Raw genomic sequence first — 22,356 nt, forward strand, 5'->3', positions numbered from 1 at the left:
ATGCAAGTGTGCCTGTGGCTTTTAAGTGTCCAGCATGGTATATGAAAGTAGAAAAATTTGTGATTGATTTTGATTTGTTAAGTGTACCTGTGAGTGACTTTAGGGAAAAGAAGAAAGTGATGAGAAGAATAGATGCGGGAGAATTGGTGTGCAATATTGGTGGTTTGAGGACGGATGAGGCTTTGACAGTTTGGAAGAAGATGGGAGTGAAGGGTATGTCAAATAAGCAGCATGATGTGGTATGGATGGCTTTGCATGATATTTTACCGGTGAGACAAGTACAGAAGAGGCGTGAATTGATTAGGTATGAGGTGTGTCCAAGGGATGGTTGTGGGTCAAGTGAGTCAGTGAGGCATATGATGTGGGACTGTGATTATGCATATAATGTATGGAAAGGTGTAGGAGGTTTGTGCAAAGAATTGGCTGGTGTGACTTTTGTAGACTGGCGAGTGGCAATGTTTGGTATGGGTGCTTCTAGTAAGGTTAAGGAGAGAATAATGTGGTTGATTATGGCGTGTGTGATGGAGAGTTTATGGGATGTGCGGAATTTGTGGGTGTTTAGGAGAAAGTTTGTGTCAGTTAATGAATGTTTGAGGTTGATATTGGCTAGGTTGTATGTAATATATCTTTGGGATAGACAGCATGGTGGTGACTTAGATAGTGAGGGAGTATGGAAGTTTAAGAAGTGGAGATTCTTGGTAAAAGTTTAGTATGCGATTATATGTAAATAAGTGTATAGTATATGTAAATAAGTATGTAAATAGGTGTGTATAGGTGGTGTATAATTTTGTAATATTACTGTTTTTTTTGGTGTTTAAAATGACAATAGGACCATTATGATGAAATGGTTGGAGAAGCGTTTATGCTTGAAACAGTTTATGCTGTTTTTTACGCTTTTAACCATCTGAATGGTTTTAAAAAAAAAAAAAAAAAAAAAAAAAATCTGTTCTTATCAGTTTAATATCTGATACGTCCCCTATCTGGGGACCATATATTAAATGGATTTTTAGAACAGGGAGATGGAAAAAGAGCTTGCTCTGTCCTCTCCAGGCATTGACCTGGTATTGCAGTGCCTCCAGGTTCAGTGCACCCCCTAATGAGTTTGCAAAAAACAGAGCAAAAGAATGAAGAAGGAAACAAGCCGGCTGCACCTGAAACTACTGTTTTGCAAGAAACATCCCTCGAGTGTGTTGTGCGCAGGTGGACCGACCCCGAAAAATTAGCCCGAGTGTGGCTACGAAAAGTTTGTTTGTCCAAGACTTGCTGGCCTCTGTTGCCATGGCAACCAACTGGCAGAGTTGTTTACAACTTGGCTGCCGGGCCAGTGCTGGTGATGTCATCGCGGGACGTGATGTCATCAAGGCTTTGCTGCTATACACAGCTGCCAGCACAACAAGCAGCTCAGTTGCAGCCGGTCAAGCGACCGAGCAGGTAGGTGGAAAGGTAGGTGCAGTTTATTAAACCGTTTCCTTTGGATTTGATTTCCTGGTGGCCGGCCGATGTATCCTGCTGATGCTGCCTGCCTACGGCTCCAGCTGGGAGAATTCACCCTCCATGTTCTTTGATAGATAGATTAGATACATTAGATAGAATAGATAGGATAGATAGGATAGATTAGATAGATAGATAGATAGATAGATAGATAGATAGATAGGTAGGTAGGTAGGTAGGTAGGTAGGTACTAATAATAAGCTAGCCAGCTAGGCAGCCAGCCACAGAGACAGCCAGCCAGCTACAGAGACAGCCAGCCAAAGAGCTAGCTGCATGTCATGTATGCCAGACAGAGACGGAGACAGAGACAGAGACGTGTATGTCTGCCATCCATCAGGTGGAAGCAGACGCAGTGTGATTGGGGGGTGGAGCTATTCAGATTTGAGAGCAGAAAGGAAGACAGAGGCAGTGCTAGGCAATAGGAGATGCAGTGTGAAAGCACGTCCGGTCCGCCATCTGAGAGGGTGGAGCGCATAATAGGGTATGTATGTCTGGCTTCGCCTTAACAAGAAGGACGTGGTGTCCGAGAAGGGGAGTTTTCGGGAAACCGTTGTGGCCATCGCTTCTCGGCCTTTTGGCTAAGATCAAGTGTAGTATCTGTTCTTATCAGTTTAATATCTGATACGTCCCCTATCTGGGGACCATATATTAAATGGATTTTTAGAACAGGGAGATGGAAAAAGAGCTTGCTCTGTCCTCTCCAGGCATTGACCTGGTATTGCAGTGCCTCCAGGTTCAGTGCACCCCCTAATGAGTTTGCAAAAAACAGAGCAAAAGAATGAAGAAGGAAACAAGCCGGCTGCACCTGAAACTACTGTTTTGCAAGAAACATCCCTCGAGTGTGTTGTGCGCAGGTGGACCGACCCCGAAAAATTAGCCCGAGTGTGGCTACGAAAAGTTTGTTTGTCCAAGACTTGCTGGCCTCTGTTGCCATGGCAACCAACTGGCAGAGTTGTTTACAACTTGGCTGCCGGGCCAGTGCTGGTGATGTCATCGCGGGACGTGATGTCATCAAGGCTTTGCTGCTATACACAGCTGCCAGCACAACAAGCAGCTCAGTTGCAGCCGGTCAAGCGACCGAGCAGGTAGGTGGAAAGGTAGGTGCAGTTTATTAAACCGTTTCCTTTGGATTTGATTTCCTGGTGGCCGGCCGATGTATCCTGCTGATGCTGCCTGCCTACGGCTCCAGCTGGGAGAATTCACCCTCCATGTTCTTTGATAGATAGATTAGATACATTAGATAGAATAGATAGGATAGATAGGATAGATTAGATAGATAGATAGATAGATAGATAGATAGATAGATAGATAGGTAGGTAGGTAGGTAGGTAGGTAGGTACTAATAATAAGCTAGCCAGCTAGGCAGCCAGCCACAGAGACAGCCAGCCAGCTACAGAGACAGCCAGCCAAAGAGCTAGCTGCATGTCATGTATGCCAGACAGAGACGGAGACAGAGACAGAGACGTGTATGTCTGCCATCCATCAGGTGGAAGCAGACGCAGTGTGATTGGGGGGTGGAGCTATTCAGATTTGAGAGCAGAAAGGAAGACAGAGGCAGTGCTAGGCAATAGGAGATGCAGTGTGAAAGCACGTCCGGTCCGCCATCTGAGAGGGTGGAGCGCATAATAGGGTATGTATGTCTGGCTTCGCCTTAACAAGAAGGACGTGGTGTCCGAGAAGGGGAGTTTTCGGGAAACCGTTGTGGCCATCGCTTCTCGGCCTTTTGGCTAAGATCAAGTGTAGTATCTGTTCTTATCAGTTTAATATCTGATACGTCCCCTATCTGGGGACCATATATTAAATGGATTTTTAGAACAGGGAGATGGAAAAAGAGCTTGCTCTGTCCTCTCCAGGCATTGACCTGGTATTGCAGTGCCTCCAGGTTCAGTGCACCCCCTAATGAGTTTGCAAAAAACAGAGCAAAAGAATGAAGAAGGAAACAAGCCGGCTGCACCTGAAACTACTGTTTTGCAAGAAACATCCCTCGAGTGTGTTGTGCGCAGGTGGACCGACCCCGAAAAATTAGCCCGAGTGTGGCTACGAAAAGTTTGTTTGTCCAAGACTTGCTGGCCTCTGTTGCCATGGCAACCAACTGGCAGAGTTGTTTACAACTTGGCTGCCGGGCCAGTGCTGGTGATGTCATCGCGGGACGTGATGTCATCAAGGCTTTGCTGCTATACACAGCTGCCAGCACAACAAGCAGCTCAGTTGCAGCCGGTCAAGCGACCGAGCAGGTAGGTGGAAAGGTAGGTGCAGTTTATTAAACCGTTTCCTTTGGATTTGATTTCCTGGTGGCCGGCCGATGTATCCTGCTGATGCTGCCTGCCTACGGCTCCAGCTGGGAGAATTCACCCTCCATGTTCTTTGATAGATAGATTAGATACATTAGATAGAATAGATAGGATAGATAGGATAGATTAGATAGATAGATAGATAGATAGATAGATAGATAGATAGATAGGTAGGTAGGTAGGTAGGTAGGTACTAATAATAAGCTAGCCAGCTAGGCAGCCAGCCACAGAGACAGCCAGCCAGCTACAGAGACAGCCAGCCAAAGAGCTAGCTGCATGTCATGTATGCCAGACAGAGACGGAGACAGAGACAGAGACGTGTATGTCTGCCATCCATCAGGTGGAAGCAGACGCAGTGTGATTGGGGGGTGGAGCTATTCAGATTTGAGAGCAGAAAGGAAGACAGAGGCAGTGCTAGGCAATAGGAGATGCAGTGTGAAAGCACGTCCGGTCCGCCATCTGAGAGGGTGGAGCGCATAATAGGGTATGTATGTCTGGCTTCGCCTTAACAAGAAGGACGTGGTGTCCGAGAAGGGGAGTTTTCGGGAAACCGTTGTGGCCATCGCTTCTCGGCCTTTTGGCTAAGATCAAGTGTAGTATCTTGTCTTACTGAACTGCCTTGACTTGACGGCTCAGGTCCTGGGGTACCCCCTGCACTCGGCCTTTGGGCATCGGCGATTTAATTCGTCTTAAGCTCACTGCAGCTATTGGGTGTAGGGCTATTCCCCAGGAACGAGAGTGAACCTTCCTCTCGGCCTGCTGCTCGATTGTCCTGTGCCCGACGGTTTGACCGGAGAACCACTTCGATTCCGCCTGCCGACGAACGATCGACGAAGACGCCCCGGAACCCCGAGAAGGACGACGCTGAACCCCGAAGAAGCCGGCGACGAGGATTTGCATCTCTCCGCCCCCTTCGACGAGGATCTGCATAGCTCCGCCCACCAGGAAGGAGCTCGACCAGGAGAAGCGATGGCCTCTTCAGCACCGGAGAAGACCCAGCAGAGGAAGGAAGCGAGGAAGAGCCAGGAGGCCCAGGTCGTGGATGCCTCTTCCTCTGCCGCCCCAGCTCAGCCGACGACCAGCAAGGCTGCGGATCCAGGCGTCCCTACACTGCGGCCCTGGATGCGCACTACGGTGGCCATGCGACTGAAGAAGGTGGATGGTAGAGAGCCGGACATGTCTGAGGATGTGTTCGCTAAGAAGATGGTCCTGGACCAGGGTTTCTCCAAGGCTGAAACCCTCAGCATCTTCTTCTTTACTGGGATCTTCTATGTGACATTTGCCTCCTTCAACACCTGCAGGAGGTACTGGGAGGCGGTAAAGGCAGCGAGGCCCGAATCCCCTTTCTCTCGCTTTGTAAGCAACTGCTTAATCCAAAGGGAGGAGAGGCGGGTGACGGTTTCAATCCTTAACCCGTACATCCCAGGCAAGGACATCGCCACATTCCTTGCAAGGTACTGCACAGTGGTCAAGGAACCCTCCAAGATCCTGAGCAGCCTTGGATTCTGGACTGGCAAGTGGTCGGTGGTCGTGAGGCTCAACAGGGATGAGTCATCGGACGACGGTTTCCAGCACCTGCCTCAGGCTTTCTCTTTGGGTGACGCTCCAGGCTTCATCTATTACCCGGATATGCCGCAGATCTGCAGGAGATGCAGCAAGAAGGGTCATCAGGCGAAGGACTGCAGCGAAGATTCCTGTAGAGTCTGCCGAGTGCCGGGGCATGGGACCAAGGACTGTCCGAAGGCAAAAACCTGCAACCTCTGCGGCCATGCGGACCACAGCTACAGGGCCTGCCCCCAGAGGGAAAAGAGAACGTGGGCATCCGTGGTTGCCAAAGCTCCGACCGGCCAGCAGCCGGCCGTAGCCCAAGCAGCGCAGAAGCCCAAGGAGAAGGAGAAGAAGAAGAAGGAGGGTAAGAGGACGACGGCCCCTAACCCTCCCCCCACCCCCGCCCTCCCTACCCCTTCCCCCTCCCCTCCTTCCCCCCCTCCCCCCTCTCCCTCCCCGCCCACCCCCACTGAGGAATCCCTCCCCTATCCCATTGCCTCAGTGGGGCCCCTGTCCCCCGCCCCTACCCCCACCCTCCCACCCCACTCCCCCAACCCAGCAGCACTAACCTTTCCTCCCGCTGCTGTGGTTCTCTCCTTGGAGGATTTTCCCCCTCTTGTCCCCACAGTGGTTCCCGACAGGAAGAGGAAAGTGAGGGACAGCCCGTCGGCTGAGACCTCCAAGAAAAAGATCATCGAGGTCTGCGAAGATGACCTCCCGGAGGAAAGCGACATGGATCAGGTGGTGGAGAATCTGGTCGACGAACCGGAGGCTTTCGACTTCGAGGACGTCCCAGAGAATGCACACCTGAAAGAGGCGCTGGAGGAGTGCATACGGGAATGGGTCGGGCCGGCGGGCCCCGAAGAAGAGGATCCGCCCGACCGGAGTGGTATCGTATGAGTCTGTGACTAACCCTTTTCTTTTCTCCCCATGGCTAATCTTTCCATCTTTAGCTTAAATGTGCGGAGTATGAGAGATAGGTCTAGATTCCAGACAGTTCTTTCGTTTTTAAATGCCCAGTTGTGCGATGTGTATATGTTGCAGGAATGTGCTCTGTCCTCTTCTAGGTCCTACAACCATCTGGCCAGGCAGTGGTCCCACGGTCCCTCCTACTGGTCCGGCGGGGGCGACTGTAAGTCCGCAGGGGTCGCCATCCTGATCAGGGGAGGCAACTTTACACTTGATTCTGTTCAGGAGCTTGTCTGTGGCAGATTGCTAATTGCAGACGGCTCTTGGGCGGGGGAGCCCGTAAGGCTCATCAATGTGTATGCCTCTCCTGAGAAGGGTGCGCGTCTGGAACTATTCCAGGCCCTGCGGGCCCAGCTCGCGACCTCCAGGGCTGTAGTGTTGGGTGGGGACTTCAACTGCCCCATTGAAGCGGACGGACGCAGTTCTGGGACATCTGTCAAGTTGGATGTCACATCCAAACTGCTCATCGAGATGGTGACTGAAGCATCCTTGCAGGACGTTGTTGGGTCCATCGGGAACGGCTCTGTTAATTATACATGGAGCCGCCCCGATGGCTCGCTCCGTTCTCGGATTGACTTTGTGTTTGCCTCTCGAGCAGTCAGGCAGACTAGGCACTCTATGGTTCCCTGCTTCTTCTCTGACCACAGGGCCATTCTGTTTCAAGGGGTTCTGGGCCATGGTTTCCCATCTGGCCCAGGCTCTTGGAAGCTGAATTGTGCTCTGCTGGCTCAGGAGGAGGTTCTGGAGGAGCTTAGAGAGGCCTACATCGTATGGCGCAACGATAAATGTATGTTTGAGCGTGTTAGTGATTGGTGGGAATTTGTTAAGGTTCAATTTCGCAGTTTCTTTCAGGCCAAGAGTCGTCAACAGGCGTGCGGAAGAAAGAGGGACTTCAGGAGGCTGCAGCGCGAGCTGCGGTCACTGCAAGACCTTCTCCGGTGCGGCTGGGACGTGAAGGAGGAGCTGGAGGAGACCAAAAAGAGCTTGCAAAGGCACTTTGAGGAGGAATCCAAGCGAATCGTCTTCCGTTCCAAGGTGGAGAACCTGGAGAAGGGTGAGAAATGTAACTCGTTCTTTTTCAGGAAACTCTACGCCGGCCACACGCCCCTGACTGAGCTGCGGGATGAGACCGGAAGCTTGCGGAAGGGCAAAGAGGACGTGATGGGGGTTGTCACCAGCTTCTACCGCAGCCTCTACGCCCCGAAGACCACCGACCCCGAAGTGGCCGACGAGTTCCTGTCAGGTATCACTAACGTTGTTGATCCCGCAGGTGCGTCGGCCATGGACGCCCCCTTGACGGTGGGGGAGCTGCTCTCTGCCGCTAAATCCTTTAGGCCTGGCAGGACCCCGGGCAGTGATGGTCTCCCAGCTGGGGGATCTCATTTGCCCGGACCTGTTGGAGCTGTACGAGGAGATGGTGGTGGAGGGCAGAATGCCTCCGTCGTTGAGGGAGGGTACGATCACGATCCTGTATAAGCGGAAGGGGGAGAGATGTGACTTGAAAAATTGGCGTCCCATCTCTCTCTTGAACGTGGACTACAAGATCCTCGCCAAGGTGCTGGCCAACCGGCTGAAGAAGGTCATCGGTCAGGTCGTCCATCTGGACCAGACCTGTGGCATTCCCGGCCGCAGGATCGCAGACAGCCTCGCCCTAGTGAGGGACACGGTCCATTACATCCAAAGCCGCCGTGCACACGCGGCCCTGGTCAGCCTTGATCAGGAGAAGGCTTTCGACCGGGTCTCTCACGAGTTCATGGGCAGGGCACTGCGTAGGTTAGGACTTGGTGATATGTTTTGTCGTTTTGTTAACGTGATGTATTTTGATATTTTCAGCAGGGTACTGGTGAACGGCTGGAAGACTGACCCCTTTCCGGTTCTCTCTGGGGTCAGACAAGGCTGCCCTCTCTCACCTCTCCTTTTTGTTTGTGTTATAGAATCCTTCGCGGAGGCTATACGGCAGAACGGAGAGATCAGAGGGATCACCGTACCCGGACCCGATCGACACGAGGTCAAGTGCTCGCTGTACATGGACGACGTGACCGTCTTCTGCGCTGACCAGCGTTCGGTGACCGCACTCGTCCAGACCTGCGAGAAGTTCGGAAAGGCTTCAGGGGCAAAGGTCAACTGCGGGAAGTCGGAGGCTATGCTCTTCGGGGAGTGGCACCTGGCTTCCTCCGCCCCCTTCCCGTTTACCATCAAACCGGACTTCATCAAGATCCTTGGAGTCTGGTTCGGAAAGGAAGGCGCGGCCCTCAAGTCCTGGGAAGAGCGATTGGCTAAGGTCAATACGAAGATCGGGCTGTGGAGCCTCAGACACCTCACCATTGAGGGCAAAGCATTGGTCCTGAGGAACGAAGTTCTGCCTGTGCTCCAGTACACCGCACAGGCCTGGCCCCCCCATGTCACCGTCTGCAGGGCCATCACCAGGACCGTGTTTTGTTTCATCTGGGGCTCCAAAATGGACAGAGTGAAGCGCTCCGTGATGTACAAGGAACCCCGCAAGGGCGGAAAAGGTGTTCCGGATATCCCTACCTTGCTGCGGGCAGCCTTTGTATGTGACTGTGTGCGGAGGACTCTGCAACAGAAAAATGGCTCTGCGGGCAGGTCCATGTCTCGCCTGTTCCTCCTCCCCCTCTGGAGGGGTCTGAGCTGGGACAAGTGGGACAGCTCCATCCCTTACAACTGGCACACTCCCTGGTTCTACGGGGGCGTCGTCAAGTTTGTGAGGGAACACCAACTGGAGGGACTCAAGCCCGACTTGTGGAAGCCAAAAACTGTCCACAAGCTCATCAGAGCACAGGACTCTATGGAGCTCGTTCCAGGGCTCACTGCGGCCACCGCAGAGACTATATGGACAAATGTGGCTTCGGCGAAGCTGACCAACGGGCACAAGGACTTGTCTTGGATGGCCATTCAGGGGGGACTGCCTTTGAGGTCATTCATGCATGCCCGCAACCTGTGCAAAACGCGGTACTGCCCCCGGTGCCCCTTCGTGGAGGAAACATCTTTGCACCTCTTTTGGCAGTGTCCGTTTGCTCAGGGCCTGTTGGACGCCCTGGAACTCGAACTCAGTGACTGTGTGCCCAGGAACAGGCTAACGCACTGCGCGGTGCTGTACGGCCTGTTCCCTGGGAATTTCGGCGATGAGGCAACCCGGGAGGCCTGGCGCCTTATGAACTGTTTTAAGGACGCTATATGGCTTGCCAGGAACCGCCTCATTCTGAAGAAGGAGAGGATGTCCTTTCTGGACTGCCGCAGGCTGGTCCACAGCCTGCTCAGAGACTATTCCATCATGGACAGATCGGACCAGGAAGAAGAGGATTGATACCCCTCTCCTTCCCCCTCTCCCCTTGTGTTGTGTTGTCTTTCAATAAAGCTTCGGGCCTGTGATTTCCCCTCCCTACCCCCCTCTTTCCCACCCCCCCTTACCCCATCACTTGTCTGTATTGCTTTATTGTTTGTTGTTTTAGGATTGTTAAGGTATGCCGGAATGCTAGTGTAGCGGGTGGTATGATGTATAGCGTAGGGAGCCTGTGCTGTATGTTGTACCATGGTGCTGAGTATGTAGTGTCTTATTTATTGAACTGTGCTGCGTCACAGTTTATGTATGCCTGACGACGACTGATTGTAATAAAGATATTTTCAATCAAAAAAATCTGTTCTTATCAGTTTAATATCTGATACGTCCCCTATCTGGGGACCATATATTAAATGGATTTTTAGAACAGGGAGATGGAAAAAGAGCTTGCTCTGTCCTCTCCAGGCATTGACCTGGTATTGCAGTGCCTCCAGGTTCAGTGCACCCCCTAATGAGTTTGCAAAAAACAGAGCAAAAGAATGAAGAAGGAAACAAGCCGGCTGCACCTGAAACTACTGTGTTGCAAGAAACATCCCTCCCTCGAGTGTGTTGTGCGCAGGTGGACCGACCCCGAAAAATTAGCCCCCGAGTGTGGCTACGAAAAGTTTGTTTGTCCAAGACTTGCTGGCCTCTGTTGCCATGGCAACCAACTGCCAGACTTGTTTACAACTTGGCTGCCGGGCCAGTGCTGGTGATGTCATCGCGGGACGTGATGTCATCAAGGCTTTGCTGCTATACACAGCTGCCAGCACAACAAGCAGCTCAGTTGCAGCCGGTCAAGCGACCGAGCAGGTAGGTGGAAAGGTAGGTGCCGTTTATTAAACCGTTTCCTTTGTATTTCCTGGTGGCCGATGGCCGATGTATCCTGCTGATGCTGCCTGCCTACGGCTCCAGCTGGGAGAATTCACCCTCCATGTTCTTTGATAGATAGATTAGATACATTAGATAAGATAGATAGATAGATAGATAGATAGATAGATAGATAGATAGGTAGGTAGGTAGGTAGGTAGGTAGGTACTAATAATAAGCTAGCCAGCTAGGCAGCCAGCCACAGAGACAGCCAGCCAGCTACAGAGACAGCCAGCCAAAGAGCTAGCTGCATGTCATGTATGCCAGACAGAGACGGAGACAGAGACAGAGACGTGTATGTCTGCCATCCATCAGGTGGAAGCAGACGCAGTGTGATTGGGGGGTGGAGCTATTCAGATTTGAGAGCAGAAAGGAAGACAGAGGCAGTGCTAGGCAATAGGAGATGCAGTGTGAAAGCACGTCCGGTCCGCCATCTGAGAGGGTGGAGCGCATAATAGGGTATGTATGTATGTCTGGCTTCGCCTTAACAAGAAGGACGTGGTGTCCGAGAAGGGGAGTTTTCGGGAAACCGTTGTGGCCATCGCTTCTCGGCCTTTTGGCTAAGATCAAGTGTAGTATCTGTTCTTATCAGTTTAATATCTGATACGTCCCCTATCTGGGGACCATATATTAAATGGATTTTTAGAACAGGGAGATGGAAAAAGAGCTTGCTCTGTCCTCTCCAGGCATTGACCTGGTATTGCAGTGCCTCCAGGTTCAGTGCACCCCCTAATGAGTTTGCAAAAAACAGAGCAAAAGAATGAAGAAGGAAACAAGCCGGCTGCACCTGAAACTACTGTGTTGCAAGAAACATCCCTCCCTCGAGTGTGTTGTGCGCAGGTGGACCGACCCCGAAAAATTAGCCCCCGAGTGTGGCTACGAAAAGTTTGTTTGTCCAAGACTTGCTGGCCTCTGTTGCCATGGCAACCAACTGCCAGACTTGTTTACAACTTGGCTGCCGGGCCAGTGCTGGTGATGTCATCGCGGGACGTGATGTCATCAAGGCTTTGCTGCTATACACAGCTGCCAGCACAACAAGCAGCTCAGTTGCAGCCGGTCAAGCGACCGAGCAGGTAGGTGGAAAGGTAGGTGCCGTTTATTAAACCGTTTCCTTTGTATTTCCTGGTGGCCGATGGCCGATGTATCCTGCTGATGCTGCCTGCCTACGGCTCCAGCTGGGAGAATTCACCCTCCATGTTCTTTGATAGATAGATTAGATACATTAGATAAGATAGATAGATAGATAGATAGATAGGTAGGTAGGTAGGTAGGTAGGTAGGTAGGTACTAATAATAAGCTAGCCAGCTAGGCAGCCAGCCACAGAGACAGCCAGCCAGCTACAGAGACAGCCAGCCAAAGAGCTAGCTGCATGTCATGTATGCCAGACAGAGACGGAGACAGAGACAGAGACGTGTATGTCTGCCATCCATCAGGTGGAAGCAGACGCAGTGTGATTGGGGGGTGGAGCTATTCAGATTTGAGAGCAGAAAGGAAGACAGAGGCAGTGCTAGGCAATAGGAGATGCAGTGTGAAAGCACGTCCGGTCCGCCATCTGAGAGGGTGGAGCGCATAATAGGGTATGTATGTATGTCTGGCTTCGCCTTAACAAGAAGGACGTGGTGTCCGAGAAGGGGAGTTTTCGGGAAACCGTTGTGGCCATCGCTTCTCGGCCTTTTGGCTAAGATCAAGTGTAGTATCTTGTCTTACTGAACTGCCTTGACTTGACGGCTCAGGTCCTGGGGTACCCCCTGCACTCGGCCTTTGGGCATCGGCGATTTAATTCGTCTTAAGCTCACTGCAGCTATTGGGTGTAGGGCTATTCCCCAGGAACGAGAGTGAACCTTCCTCTCGGCCTGCTGCTCGATTGTCCTGTGCCCGACGGTTTGACCGGAGAACCACTTCGATCCCGCCTGCCGACGAACGATCGACGAAGACGCCCCGGAACCCCGAGAAGGACGACGCTGAACCCCGAAGAAGCCGGCGACGAGGATTTGCATCTCTCCGCCCCCTTCGACGAGGATCTGCATAGCTCCGCCCACCAGGAAAGAGCTCGACCGGGAGAAGCGATGGCCTCTTCAGCACCAGCACCGGAGATGAAGAAGACCCAGCAGAAGGAAGCGAGGAAGAGCCAGGAGGCCCGGGTCGTGGATGCCTCTTCCTCTGCCGCCCCAGCTCAGCCGACGACCAGCAAGGCTGCGGATCCAGGCGTCCCTACACTGCGGCCCTGGATGCGCACTACGGTGGCCATGCGACTGAAGAAGGTGGATGGTAGAGAGCCGGACATGTCTGAGGATGTGTTCGCTAAGAAGATGGTCCTGGACCAGGGTTTCTCCAAGGCTGAAACCCTCAGCATTTTCTTCTTCACTGGGATCTTCTATGTGACATTTGCCTCCTTCAACACCTGCAGGAGGTACTGGGAGGCGGTAAAGGCAGCGAGGCCCGAATCCCCTTTCTCTCGCTTTGTAAGCAACTGCTTAATCCAAAGGGAGGAGAGGCGGGTGACGGTTTCAATCCTTAACCCGTACATCCCAGGCAAGGACATCGCCACATTCCTTGCAAGGTACTGCACAGTGGTCAAGGAACCCTCCAAGATCCTGAGCAGCCTTGGATTCTGGACTGGCAAGTGGTCGGTGGTCGTGAGGCTCAACAGGGATGAGTCATCGGACGACGGTTTCCAGCACCTGCCTCAGGCTTTCTCTTTGGGTGACGCTCCAGGCTTCATCTATTACCCGGATATGCCGCAGATCTGCAGGAGATGCAGCAAGAAGGGTCATCAGGCGAAGGACTGCAGCGAAGATTCCTGTAGAGTCTGCCGAGTGCCGGGGCATGGGACCAAGGACTGTCCGAAGGCAAAAACCTGCAACCTCTGCGGCCATGCGGACCACAGCTACAGGGCCTGCCCCCAGAGGGAAAAGAGAACGTGGGCATCCGTGGTTGCCAAAGCTCCGACCGGCCAGCAGCCGGCCGTAGCCCAAGCAGCGCAGAAGCCCAAGGAGAAGGAGAAGAAGAAGAAGGAGGGTAAGAGGACGACGGCCCCTAACCCTCCCCCCACCCCCGCCCTCCCTACCCCTTCCCCCTCCCCTCCTTCCCCCCCTCCCCCCTCTCCCTCCCCGCCCACCCCCACTGAGGAATCCCTCCCCTATCCCATTGCCTCAGTGGGTCCCCTGTCCCCCGCCCCTACCCCCACCCTCCCACCCCACTCCCCCAACCCAGCAGCACTAACCTTTCCTCCCGCTGCTGTGGTTCTCTCCTTGGAGGATTTTCCCCCTCTTGTCCCCACAGTGGTTCCCGACAGGAAGAGGAAAGTGAGGGACAGCCCATCGGCTGAGACCTCCAAGAAAAAGATCATCGAGGTCTGCGAAGATGACCTCCCGGAGGAAAGCGACATGGATCAGGTGGTGGAGAATCTGGTCGACGAACCGGAGGCTTTCGACTTCGAGGACGTCCCAGAGAATGCACACCTGAAAGAGGCGCTGGAGGAGTGCATACGGGAATGGGTCGGGCCGGCGGGCCCCGAAGAAGAGGATCCGCCCGACCGGAGTGGTATCGTATGAGTCTGTGACTAACCCTTTTCTTTTCTCCCCATGGCTAATCTTTCCATCTTTAGCTTAAATGTGCGGAGTATGAGAGATAGGTCTAGATTCCAGACAGTTCTTTCGTTTTTAAATGCTCAGTTGTGCGATGTGTATATGTTGCAGGAATGTGCTCTGTCCTCTTCTAGGTCCTACAACCATCTGGCCAGGCAGTGGTCCCACGGTCCCTCCTACTGGTCCGGCGGGGGCGACTGTAAGTCCGCAGGGGTCGCCATCCTGATCAGGGGAGGCAACTTTACACTTGATTCTGTTCAGGAGCTTGTCTGTGGCAGATTGCTAATTGCAGACGGCTCTTGGGCGGGGGAGCCCGTAAGGCTCATCAATGTGTATGCCTCTCCTGAGAAGGGTGCGCGTCTGGAACTATTCCAGGCCCTGCGGGCCCAGCTCGCAACCTCCAGGGCTGTAGTGTTGGGTGGGGACTTCAACTGCCCCATTGAAGCGGACGGACGCAGTTCTGGGACATCTGTCAAGTTGGATGTCACATCCAAACTGCTCATCGAGATGGTGACTGAAGCATCCTTGCAGGACGTTGTTGGGTCCATCGGGAACGGCTCTGTTAATTATACATGGAGCCGCCCCGATGGCTCGCTCCGTTCTCGGATTGACTTTGTGTTTGCCTCTCGAGCAGTCAGGCAGACTAGGCACTCTATGGTTCCCTGCTTCTTCTCTGACCACAGGGCCATTCTGTTTCAAGGGGTTCTGGGCCATGGTTTCCCATCTGGCCCAGGCTCTTGGAAGCTGAATTGTGCTCTACTGGCTCAGGAGGAGGTTCTGGAGGAGCTTAGAGAGGCCTACATCGTATGGCGCAACGATAAATGTATGTTTGAGCGTGTTAGTGATTGGTGGGAATTTGTTAAGGTTCAATTTCGCAGTTTCTTTCAGGCCAAGAGTCGTCAACAGGCGTGCGGAAGAAAGAGGGACTTCAGGAGGCTGCAGCGCGAGCTGCGGTCACTGCAAGACCTTCTCCGGTGCGGCTGGGACGTGAAGGAGGAGCTGGAGGAGACCAAAAAGAGCTTGCAAAGGCACTTTGAGGAGGAATCCAAGCGAATCGTCTTCCGTTCCAAGGTGGAGAACCTGGAGAAGGGTGAGAAATGTAACTCGTTCTTTTTCAGGAAACTCCACGCCGGCCACACGCCCCTGACTGAGCTGCGGGATGAGACCGGAAGTTTGCGGAAGGGCAAAGAGGACGTGATGGGGGTTGTCACTAGCTTCTACCGCAGCCTCTACGCCCCGAAGACCACCGACTCCGAAGTGGCCGACGAGTTCCTGTCAGGTATCACTAACGTTGTTGATCCCGCAGGTGCGTCGGCCATGGACGCCCCCTTGACGGTGGGGGAGCTGCTCTCTGCCGCTAAATCCTTTAGGCCTGGCAGGACCCCGGGCAGTGATGGTCTCCCAGCGGAGCTCTATGTAGCGCTGGGGGATCTCATTTGCCCGGACCTGTTGGAGCTGTACGAGGAGATGGTGGTGGAGGGCAGAATGCCTCCGTCGTTGAGGGAGGGTACGATCACGATCCTGTATAAGCGGAAGGGGGAGAGATGTGACTTGAAAAATTGGCGTCCCATCTCTCTCTTGAACGTGGACTACAAGATCCTCGCCAAGGTGCTGGCCAACCGGCTGAAGAAGGTCATCGGTCAGGTCGTCCATCTGGACCAGACCTGTGGCATTCCCGGCCGCAGGATCGCAGACAGCCTCGCCCTAGTGAGGGACACGGTCCATTACATCCAAAGCCGCCGTGCACACGCGGCCCTGGTCAGCCTTGATCAGGAGAAGGCTTTCGACCGGGTCTCTCACGAGTTCATGGGCAGGGCACTGCGTAGGTTAGGACTTGGTGATATGTTTTGTCGTTTTGTTAACGTGATGTATTTTGATATTTTCAGCAGGGTACTGGTGAACGGCTGGAAGACTGACCCCTTTCCGGTTCTTTCTGGGGTCAGACAAGGCTGCCCTCTCTCACCTCTCCTTTTTGTTTGTGTTATAGAATCCTTCGCGGAGGCTATACGGCAGAACGGAGAGATCAGAGGGATCACCGTACCCGGACCCGATCGACACGAGGTCAAGTGCTCGCTGTACATGGACGACGTGACCGTCTTCTGCGCTGACCAGCGTTCGGTGACCGCACTCGTCCAGACCTGCGAGAAGTTCGGAAAGGCTTCAGGGGCAAAGGTCAACTGCGGGAAGTCGGAGGCTATGCTCTTCGGGGAGTGGCACCTGGCTTCCTCCGCCCCCTTCCCGTTTACCATCAAACCGGACTTCATCAAGATCCTTGGAGTCTGGTTCGGAAAGGAAGGCGCGGCCCTCAAGTCCTGGGAAGAGCGATTGGCTAAGGTCAATACGAAGATCGGGCTGTGGAGCCTCAGACACCTCACCATTGAGGGCAAAGCATTGGTCCTGAGGAACGAAGTTCTGCCTGTGCTCCAGTACACCGCACAGGCCTGGCCCCCCCATGTCACCGTCTGCAGGGCCATCACCAGGACCGTGTTTAGTTTCATCTGGGGCTCCAAAATGGACAGAGTGAAGCGCTCCGTGATGTACAAGGAACCCCGCAAGGGCGGAAAAGGTGTTCCGGATATCCCTACCTTGCTGCGGGCAGCCTTCGTATGTGACTGTGTGCGGAGGACTCTGCAACAGAAAAATGGCTCTGCGGGCAGGTCCATGTCTCGCCTGTTCCTCCTCCCCCTCTGGAGGGGTCTGAGCTGGGACAAGTGGGACAGCTCCATCCCTTACAACTGGCACACTCCCTGGTTCTACGGGGGCGTCGTCAAGTTTGTGAGGGAACACCAACTGGAGGGACTCAAGCCCGACTTGTGGAAGCCAAAAACTGTCCACAAGCTCATCAGAGCACAGGACTCTATGGAGCTCGTTCCAGGGCTCACTGCGGCCACCGCAGAGACTGTATGGACAAATGTGGCTTCGGCGAAGCTGACCAACGGGCACAAGGACTTGTCTTGGATGGCCATTCAGGGGGGACTGCCTTTGAGGTCATTCATGCATGCCCGCAACCTGTGCAAAACGCGGTACTGCCCCCGGTGCCCCTTCGTGGAGGAAACATCTTCGCACCTCTTTTGGCAGTGTCCGTTTGCTCAGGGCCTGTTGGACGCCCTGGAACTTGAACTCAGTGACTGTGTGCCCAGGAACAGGCTAACGCACTGCGCGGTGCTGTACGGCCTGTTCCCTGGGAATTTCGGCGATGAGGCAACCCGGGAGGCCTGGCGCCTTATGAACTGTTTTAAGGACGCTATATGGCTTTCCAGGAACCGCCTCATTCTGAAGAAGGAGAGGATGTCCTTTCTGGACTGCCGCAGGCTGGTCCACAGCCTGCTCAGAGACTATTCCATCATGGACAGATCGGACCAGGAAGAAGAGGATTGATACCCCTCTCCTTCCCCCCTCTCCCCTTGTGTTGTGTTGTCTTTCAATAAAGCTTCGGGCCTGTGATTTCCCCTCCCTACCCCCCTCTTTCCCACCCCCCTTACCCCATCGCTTGTCTGTATTGCTTTATTGTTTGTTGTTTTAGGATTGTTAAGGTATGCGGGAATGCTAGTGTAGCGGGTGGTATGATGTATAGCGTAGGGAGCCTGTGCTGTATGTTGTACCATGGTGCTGAGTATGTAGTGTCTTATTTATTGAACTGTGCTGCGTCACAGTTTATGTATGCCTGACGACGACTGATTGTAATAAAGATATTTTCAATCAAAAAATCTGTTCTTATCAGTTTAATATCTGATACGTCCCCTATCTGGGGACCATATATTAAATGGATTTTTAGAACAGGGAGATGGAAAAAGAGCTTGCTCTGTCCTCTCCAGGCATTGACCTGGTATTGCAGTGCCTCCAGGTTCAGTGCACCCCCTAATGAGTTTGCAAAAAACAGAGCAAAAGAATGAAGAAGGAAACAAGCCGGCTGCACCTGAAACTACTGTGTTGCAAGAAACATCCCTCCCTCGAGTGTGTTGTGCGCAGGTGGACCGACCCCGAAAAATTAGCCCCCGAGTGTGGCTACGAAAAGTTTGTTTGTCCAAGACTTGCTGGCCTCTGTTGCCATGGCAACCAACTGCCAGACTTGTTTACAACTTGGCTGCCGGGCCAGTGCTGGTGATGTCATCGCGGGACGTGATGTCATCAAGGCTTTGCTGCTATACACAGCTGCCAGCACAACAAGCAGCTCAGTTGCAGCCGGTCAAGCGACCGAGCAGGTAGGTGGAAAGGTAGGTGCCGTTTATTAAACCGTTTCCTTTGTATTTCCTGGTGGCCGATGGCCGATGTATCCTGCTGATGCTGCCTGCCTACGGCTCCAGCTGGGAGAATTCACCCTCCATGTTCTTTGATAGATAGATTAGATACATTAGATAAGATAGATAGATAGATAGATAGATAGATAGATAGATAGATAGATAGATAGGTAGGTAGGTAGGTAGGTAGGTAGGTACTAATAATAAGCTAGCCAGCTAGGCAGCCAGCCACAGAGACAGCCAGCCAGCTACAGAGACAGCCAGCCAAAGAGCTAGCTGCATGTCATGTATGCCAGACAGAGACGGAGACAGAGACAGAGACGTGTATGTCTGCCATCCATCAGGTGGAAGCAGACGCAGTGTGATTGGGGGGTGGAGCTATTCAGATTTGAGAGCAGAAAGGAAGACAGAGGCAGTGCTAGGCAATAGGAGATGCAGTGTGAAAGCACGTCCGGTCCGCCATCTGAGAGGGTGGAGCGCATAATAGGGTATGTATGTATGTCTGGCTTCGCCTTAACAAGAAGGACGTGGTGTCCGAGAAGGGGAGTTTTCGGGAAACCGTTGTGGCCATCGCTTCTCGGCCTTTTGGCTAAGATCAAGTGTAGTATCTGTTCTTATCAGTTTAATATCTGATACGTCCCCTATCTGGGGACCATATATTAAATGGATTTTTAGAACAGGGAGATGGAAAAAGAGCTTGCTCTGTCCTCTCCAGGCATTGACCTGGTATTGCAGTGCCTCCAGGTTCAGTGCACCCCCTAATGAGTTTGCAAAAAACAGAGCAAAAGAATGAAGAAGGAAACAAGCCGGCTGCACCTGAAACTACTGTGTTGCAAGAAACATCCCTCCCTCGAGTGTGTTGTGCGCAGGTGGACCGACCCCGAAAAATTAGCCCCCGAGTGTGGCTACGAAAAGTTTGTTTGTCCAAGACTTGCTGGCCTCTGTTGCCATGGCAACCAACTGCCAGACTTGTTTACAACTTGGCTGCCGGGCCAGTGCTGGTGATGTCATCGCGGGACGTGATGTCATCAAGGCTTTGCTGCTATACACAGCTGCCAGCACAACAAGCAGCTCAGTTGCAGCCGGTCAAGCGACCGAGCAGGTAGGTGGAAAGGTAGGTGCCGTTTATTAAACCGTTTCCTTTGTATTTCCTGGTGGCCGATGGCCGATGTATCCTGCTGATGCTGCCTGCCTACGGCTCCAGCTGGGAGAATTCACCCTCCATGTTCTTTGATAGATAGATTAGATACATTAGATAAGATAGATAGATAGATAGATAGATAGATAGATAGATAGGTAGGTAGGTAGGTAGGTAGGTAGGTACTAATAATAAGCTAGCCAGCTAGGCAGCCAGCCACAGAGACAGCCAGCCAGCTACAGAGACAGCCAGCCAAAGAGCTAGCTGCATGTCATGTATGCCAGACAGAGACGGAGACAGAGACAGAGACGTGTATGTCTGCCATCCATCAGGTGGAAGCAGACGCAGTGTGATTGGGGGGTGGAGCTATTCAGATTTGAGAGCAGAAAGGAAGACAGAGGCAGTGCTAGGCAATAGGAGATGCAGTGTGAAAGCACGTCCGGTCCGCCATCTGAGAGGGTGGAGCGCATAATAGGGTATGTATGTATGTCTGGCTTCGCCTTAACAAGAAGGACGTGGTGTCCGAGAAGGGGAGTTTTCGGGAAACCGTTGTGGCCATCGCTTCTCGGCCTTTTGGCTAAGATCAAGTGTAGTATCTGTTCTTATCAGTTTAATATCTGATACGTCCCCTATCTGGGGACCATATATTAAATGGATTTTTAGAACAGGGAGATGGAAAAAGAGCTTGCTCTGTCCTCTCCAGGCATTGACCTGGTATTGCAGTGCCTCCAGGTTCAGTGCACCCCCTAATGAGTTTGCAAAAAACAGAGCAAAAGAATGAAGAAGGAAACAAGCCGGCTGCACCTGAAACTACTGTGTTGCAAGAAACATCCCTCCCTCGAGTGTGTTGTGCGCAGGTGGACCGACCCCGAAAAATTAGCCCCCGAGTGTGGCTACGAAAAGTTTGTTTGTCCAAGACTTGCTGGCCTCTGTTGCCATGGCAACCAACTGCCAGACTTGTTTACAACTTGGCTGCCGGGCCAGTGCTGGTGATGTCATCGCGGGACGTGATGTCATCAAGGCTTTGCTGCTATACACAGCTGCCAGCACAACAAGCAGCTCAGTTGCAGCCGGTCAAGCGACCGAGCAGGTAGGTGGAAAGGTAGGTGCCGTTTATTAAACCGTTTCCTTTGTATTTCCTGGTGGCCGATGGCCGATGTATCCTGCTGATGCTGCCTGCCTACGGCTCCAGCTGGGAGAATTCACCCTCCATGTTCTTTGATAGATAGATTAGATACATTAGATAAGATAGATAGATAGATAGATAGATAGATAGGTAGGTAGGTAGGTAGGTAGGTAGGTACTAATAATAAGCTAGCCAGCTAGGCAGCCAGCCACAGAGACAGCCAGCCAGCTACAGAGACAGCCAGCCAAAGAGCTAGCTGCATGTCATGTATGCCAGACAGAGACGGAGACAGAGACAGAGACGTGTATGTCTGCCATCCATCAGGTGGAAGCAGACGCAGTGTGATTGGGGGGTGGAGCTATTCAGATTTGAGAGCAGAAAGGAAGACAGAGGCAGTGCTAGGCAATAGGAGATGCAGTGTGAAAGCACGTCCGGTCCGCCATCTGAGAGGGTGGAGCGCATAATAGGGTATGTATGTATGTCTGGCTTCGCCTTAACAAGAAGGACGTGGTGTCCGAGAAGGGGAGTTTTCGGGAAACCGTTGTGGCCATCGCTTCTCGGCCTTTTGGCTAAGATCAAGTGTAGTATCTACAGGAGATCTGGTTGAAAGGTGCCCGGGGTACCCGACCTGTTGGCCTTGGAGAAGTGGCTCCATGCTGCTATTGGCAGGCGGATTAGTCCCCGGGCAACGAGAGGCGATCATCACCTATCTGCGGTTTTGCAGGTGAGGTGTTTTGGAGTTCTTGCACGGACTTTGCTTCTATTATTAGATTTATTATGGAGTCGACTAACCAGGATGGATCGTCCACTGAAGAAGTGCCGTCTTATGCTCGGATAAGGAATGGTGTCCGGTTTATTTTGAGAGACCCTGAGAAAAGAGCCATGGGACTTGCTTTTGTCGTGGAGGAAATACTGTTCAAGCTTCTTGGAATTCAGAAGGACCAGATCCTGGCGATATTGGAGTTCCCTAAGAGAGGCTACTACGACCTAGTGATGAGCTCCGAGGAGGATTACAGCTTGCTGATGGGTAAGCTGGAATGGGGGAAAGGGAATGCATTGTTTAATGGAACTGATGTGATCTCTCATTTCCCGAGGAGGACACGTATAGTGACTGTCCGGATGTATAGCCCGTATGTCTCAGAGGAGGAGATATCTGCGTTTCTGTCAAGTTTTTGTGAAGACATCATCGCAAAAGGGAAAATCTTGAACCAATATGGTCTTTGGACGATGAAGTGGAAATTCTGCGTCAAATTTAAAGAACTGGAAGATGGGAGTCTGTGTGTCCCACCAGGACGCTTTAAGATTGGTCGTGTCAACGGTGACTTGTTTTACGCCGGCATGGAGGATTTCTGCAGGAAATGTAAAAAATATGGACATTTAAAGGACAATTGTGAAGCATTATGGTGTGGGAGGTGTCAAAGAGAAGGACACTTGCCCAATACGTGTGATCAATTGAAAAAATGTCATTTATGTGGTAGTGTTGAACACTTATATGCCTTTTGCCCTATGAAAAAGAAAAGGAGTAGGGAAAAAGAAAAGAAGAGTCTGAGGGGGTAAGTGAAAGCGAGGATGTTCCCCAGTCGAGGGAAAAGCCTGACCTCTCTGTCAAGAGAGGTCCAAGGACTGTAGAAAAAAAGAAAGTAGTAAGACCCCTGTCAGAAGAAGAGAGAAAAGATTACGTAACAGTGTCAAAAACTATTTGGGAGGAGATAGAGAGGTTGGAGAGAGATCTCTTTCTTTCCTGTTTACATAAAAAGGTGG

At 52.3% G+C, this 22,356-nt stretch overlaps 1 protein-coding gene, 5 non-coding genes and 6 pseudogenes across 6 annotated transcripts; all 12 read left to right on the top strand.

Annotated features, from left to right (window-relative positions):
• The first annotated feature begins 889 nt into the window (after positions 1-889).
• Positions 890-1,095, top strand: LOC138773580 (U2 spliceosomal RNA; annotated as a pseudogene).
• A 954-nt stretch (positions 1,096-2,049) lies between these two features.
• Positions 2,050-2,240, top strand: LOC138773321 (U2 spliceosomal RNA). The gene has a single exon (XR_011360028.1). It is a non-coding gene; the product is annotated as a U2 spliceosomal RNA (small nuclear RNA).
• Positions 2,241-3,198: 958 nt separating this feature from the next.
• Positions 3,199-3,389, top strand: LOC138773322 (U2 spliceosomal RNA). Its single transcript, XR_011360029.1, has one exon. It is a non-coding gene; the product is annotated as a U2 spliceosomal RNA (small nuclear RNA).
• Positions 3,390-4,343: 954 nt separating this feature from the next.
• Positions 4,344-4,486, top strand: LOC138773677 (U2 spliceosomal RNA; annotated as a pseudogene).
• On the top strand, positions 4,357-22,152 carry LOC138771877 (uncharacterized). Its single transcript, XM_069951882.1, has 4 exons — positions 4,357-5,512; positions 12,929-13,830; positions 21,265-21,319; positions 21,366-22,152. Exons 1-4 carry the CDS (start codon positions 4,752-4,754, stop codon positions 22,150-22,152), a joined length of 2,505 nt encoding a protein of 834 aa, XP_069807983.1. The 5' UTR covers positions 4,357-4,751.
• On the top strand, positions 9,936-10,107 carry LOC138773467 (U2 spliceosomal RNA; annotated as a pseudogene).
• LOC138773324 (U2 spliceosomal RNA) lies at positions 11,047-11,237 on the top strand. Its single transcript, XR_011360030.1, has one exon. It is a non-coding gene; the product is annotated as a U2 spliceosomal RNA (small nuclear RNA).
• LOC138773679 (U2 spliceosomal RNA) lies at positions 12,165-12,307 on the top strand (annotated as a pseudogene).
• LOC138773439 (U2 spliceosomal RNA) lies at positions 17,783-17,953 on the top strand (annotated as a pseudogene).
• On the top strand, positions 18,901-19,091 carry LOC138773325 (U2 spliceosomal RNA). The gene has a single exon (XR_011360031.1). It is a non-coding gene; the product is annotated as a U2 spliceosomal RNA (small nuclear RNA).
• Positions 20,027-20,217, top strand: LOC138773326 (U2 spliceosomal RNA). The gene has a single exon (XR_011360032.1). It is a non-coding gene; the product is annotated as a U2 spliceosomal RNA (small nuclear RNA).
• LOC138773157 (U2 spliceosomal RNA) lies at positions 21,145-21,228 on the top strand (annotated as a pseudogene).
• Positions 22,153-22,356: the final 204 nt, after the last annotated feature.

Source organism: Dendropsophus ebraccatus, chromosome 14 (assembly GCF_027789765.1).
Source record: "Dendropsophus ebraccatus isolate aDenEbr1 chromosome 14, aDenEbr1.pat, whole genome shotgun sequence".
NCBI classification, from domain to species: Eukaryota; Metazoa; Chordata; class Amphibia; order Anura; family Hylidae; genus Dendropsophus; species Dendropsophus ebraccatus.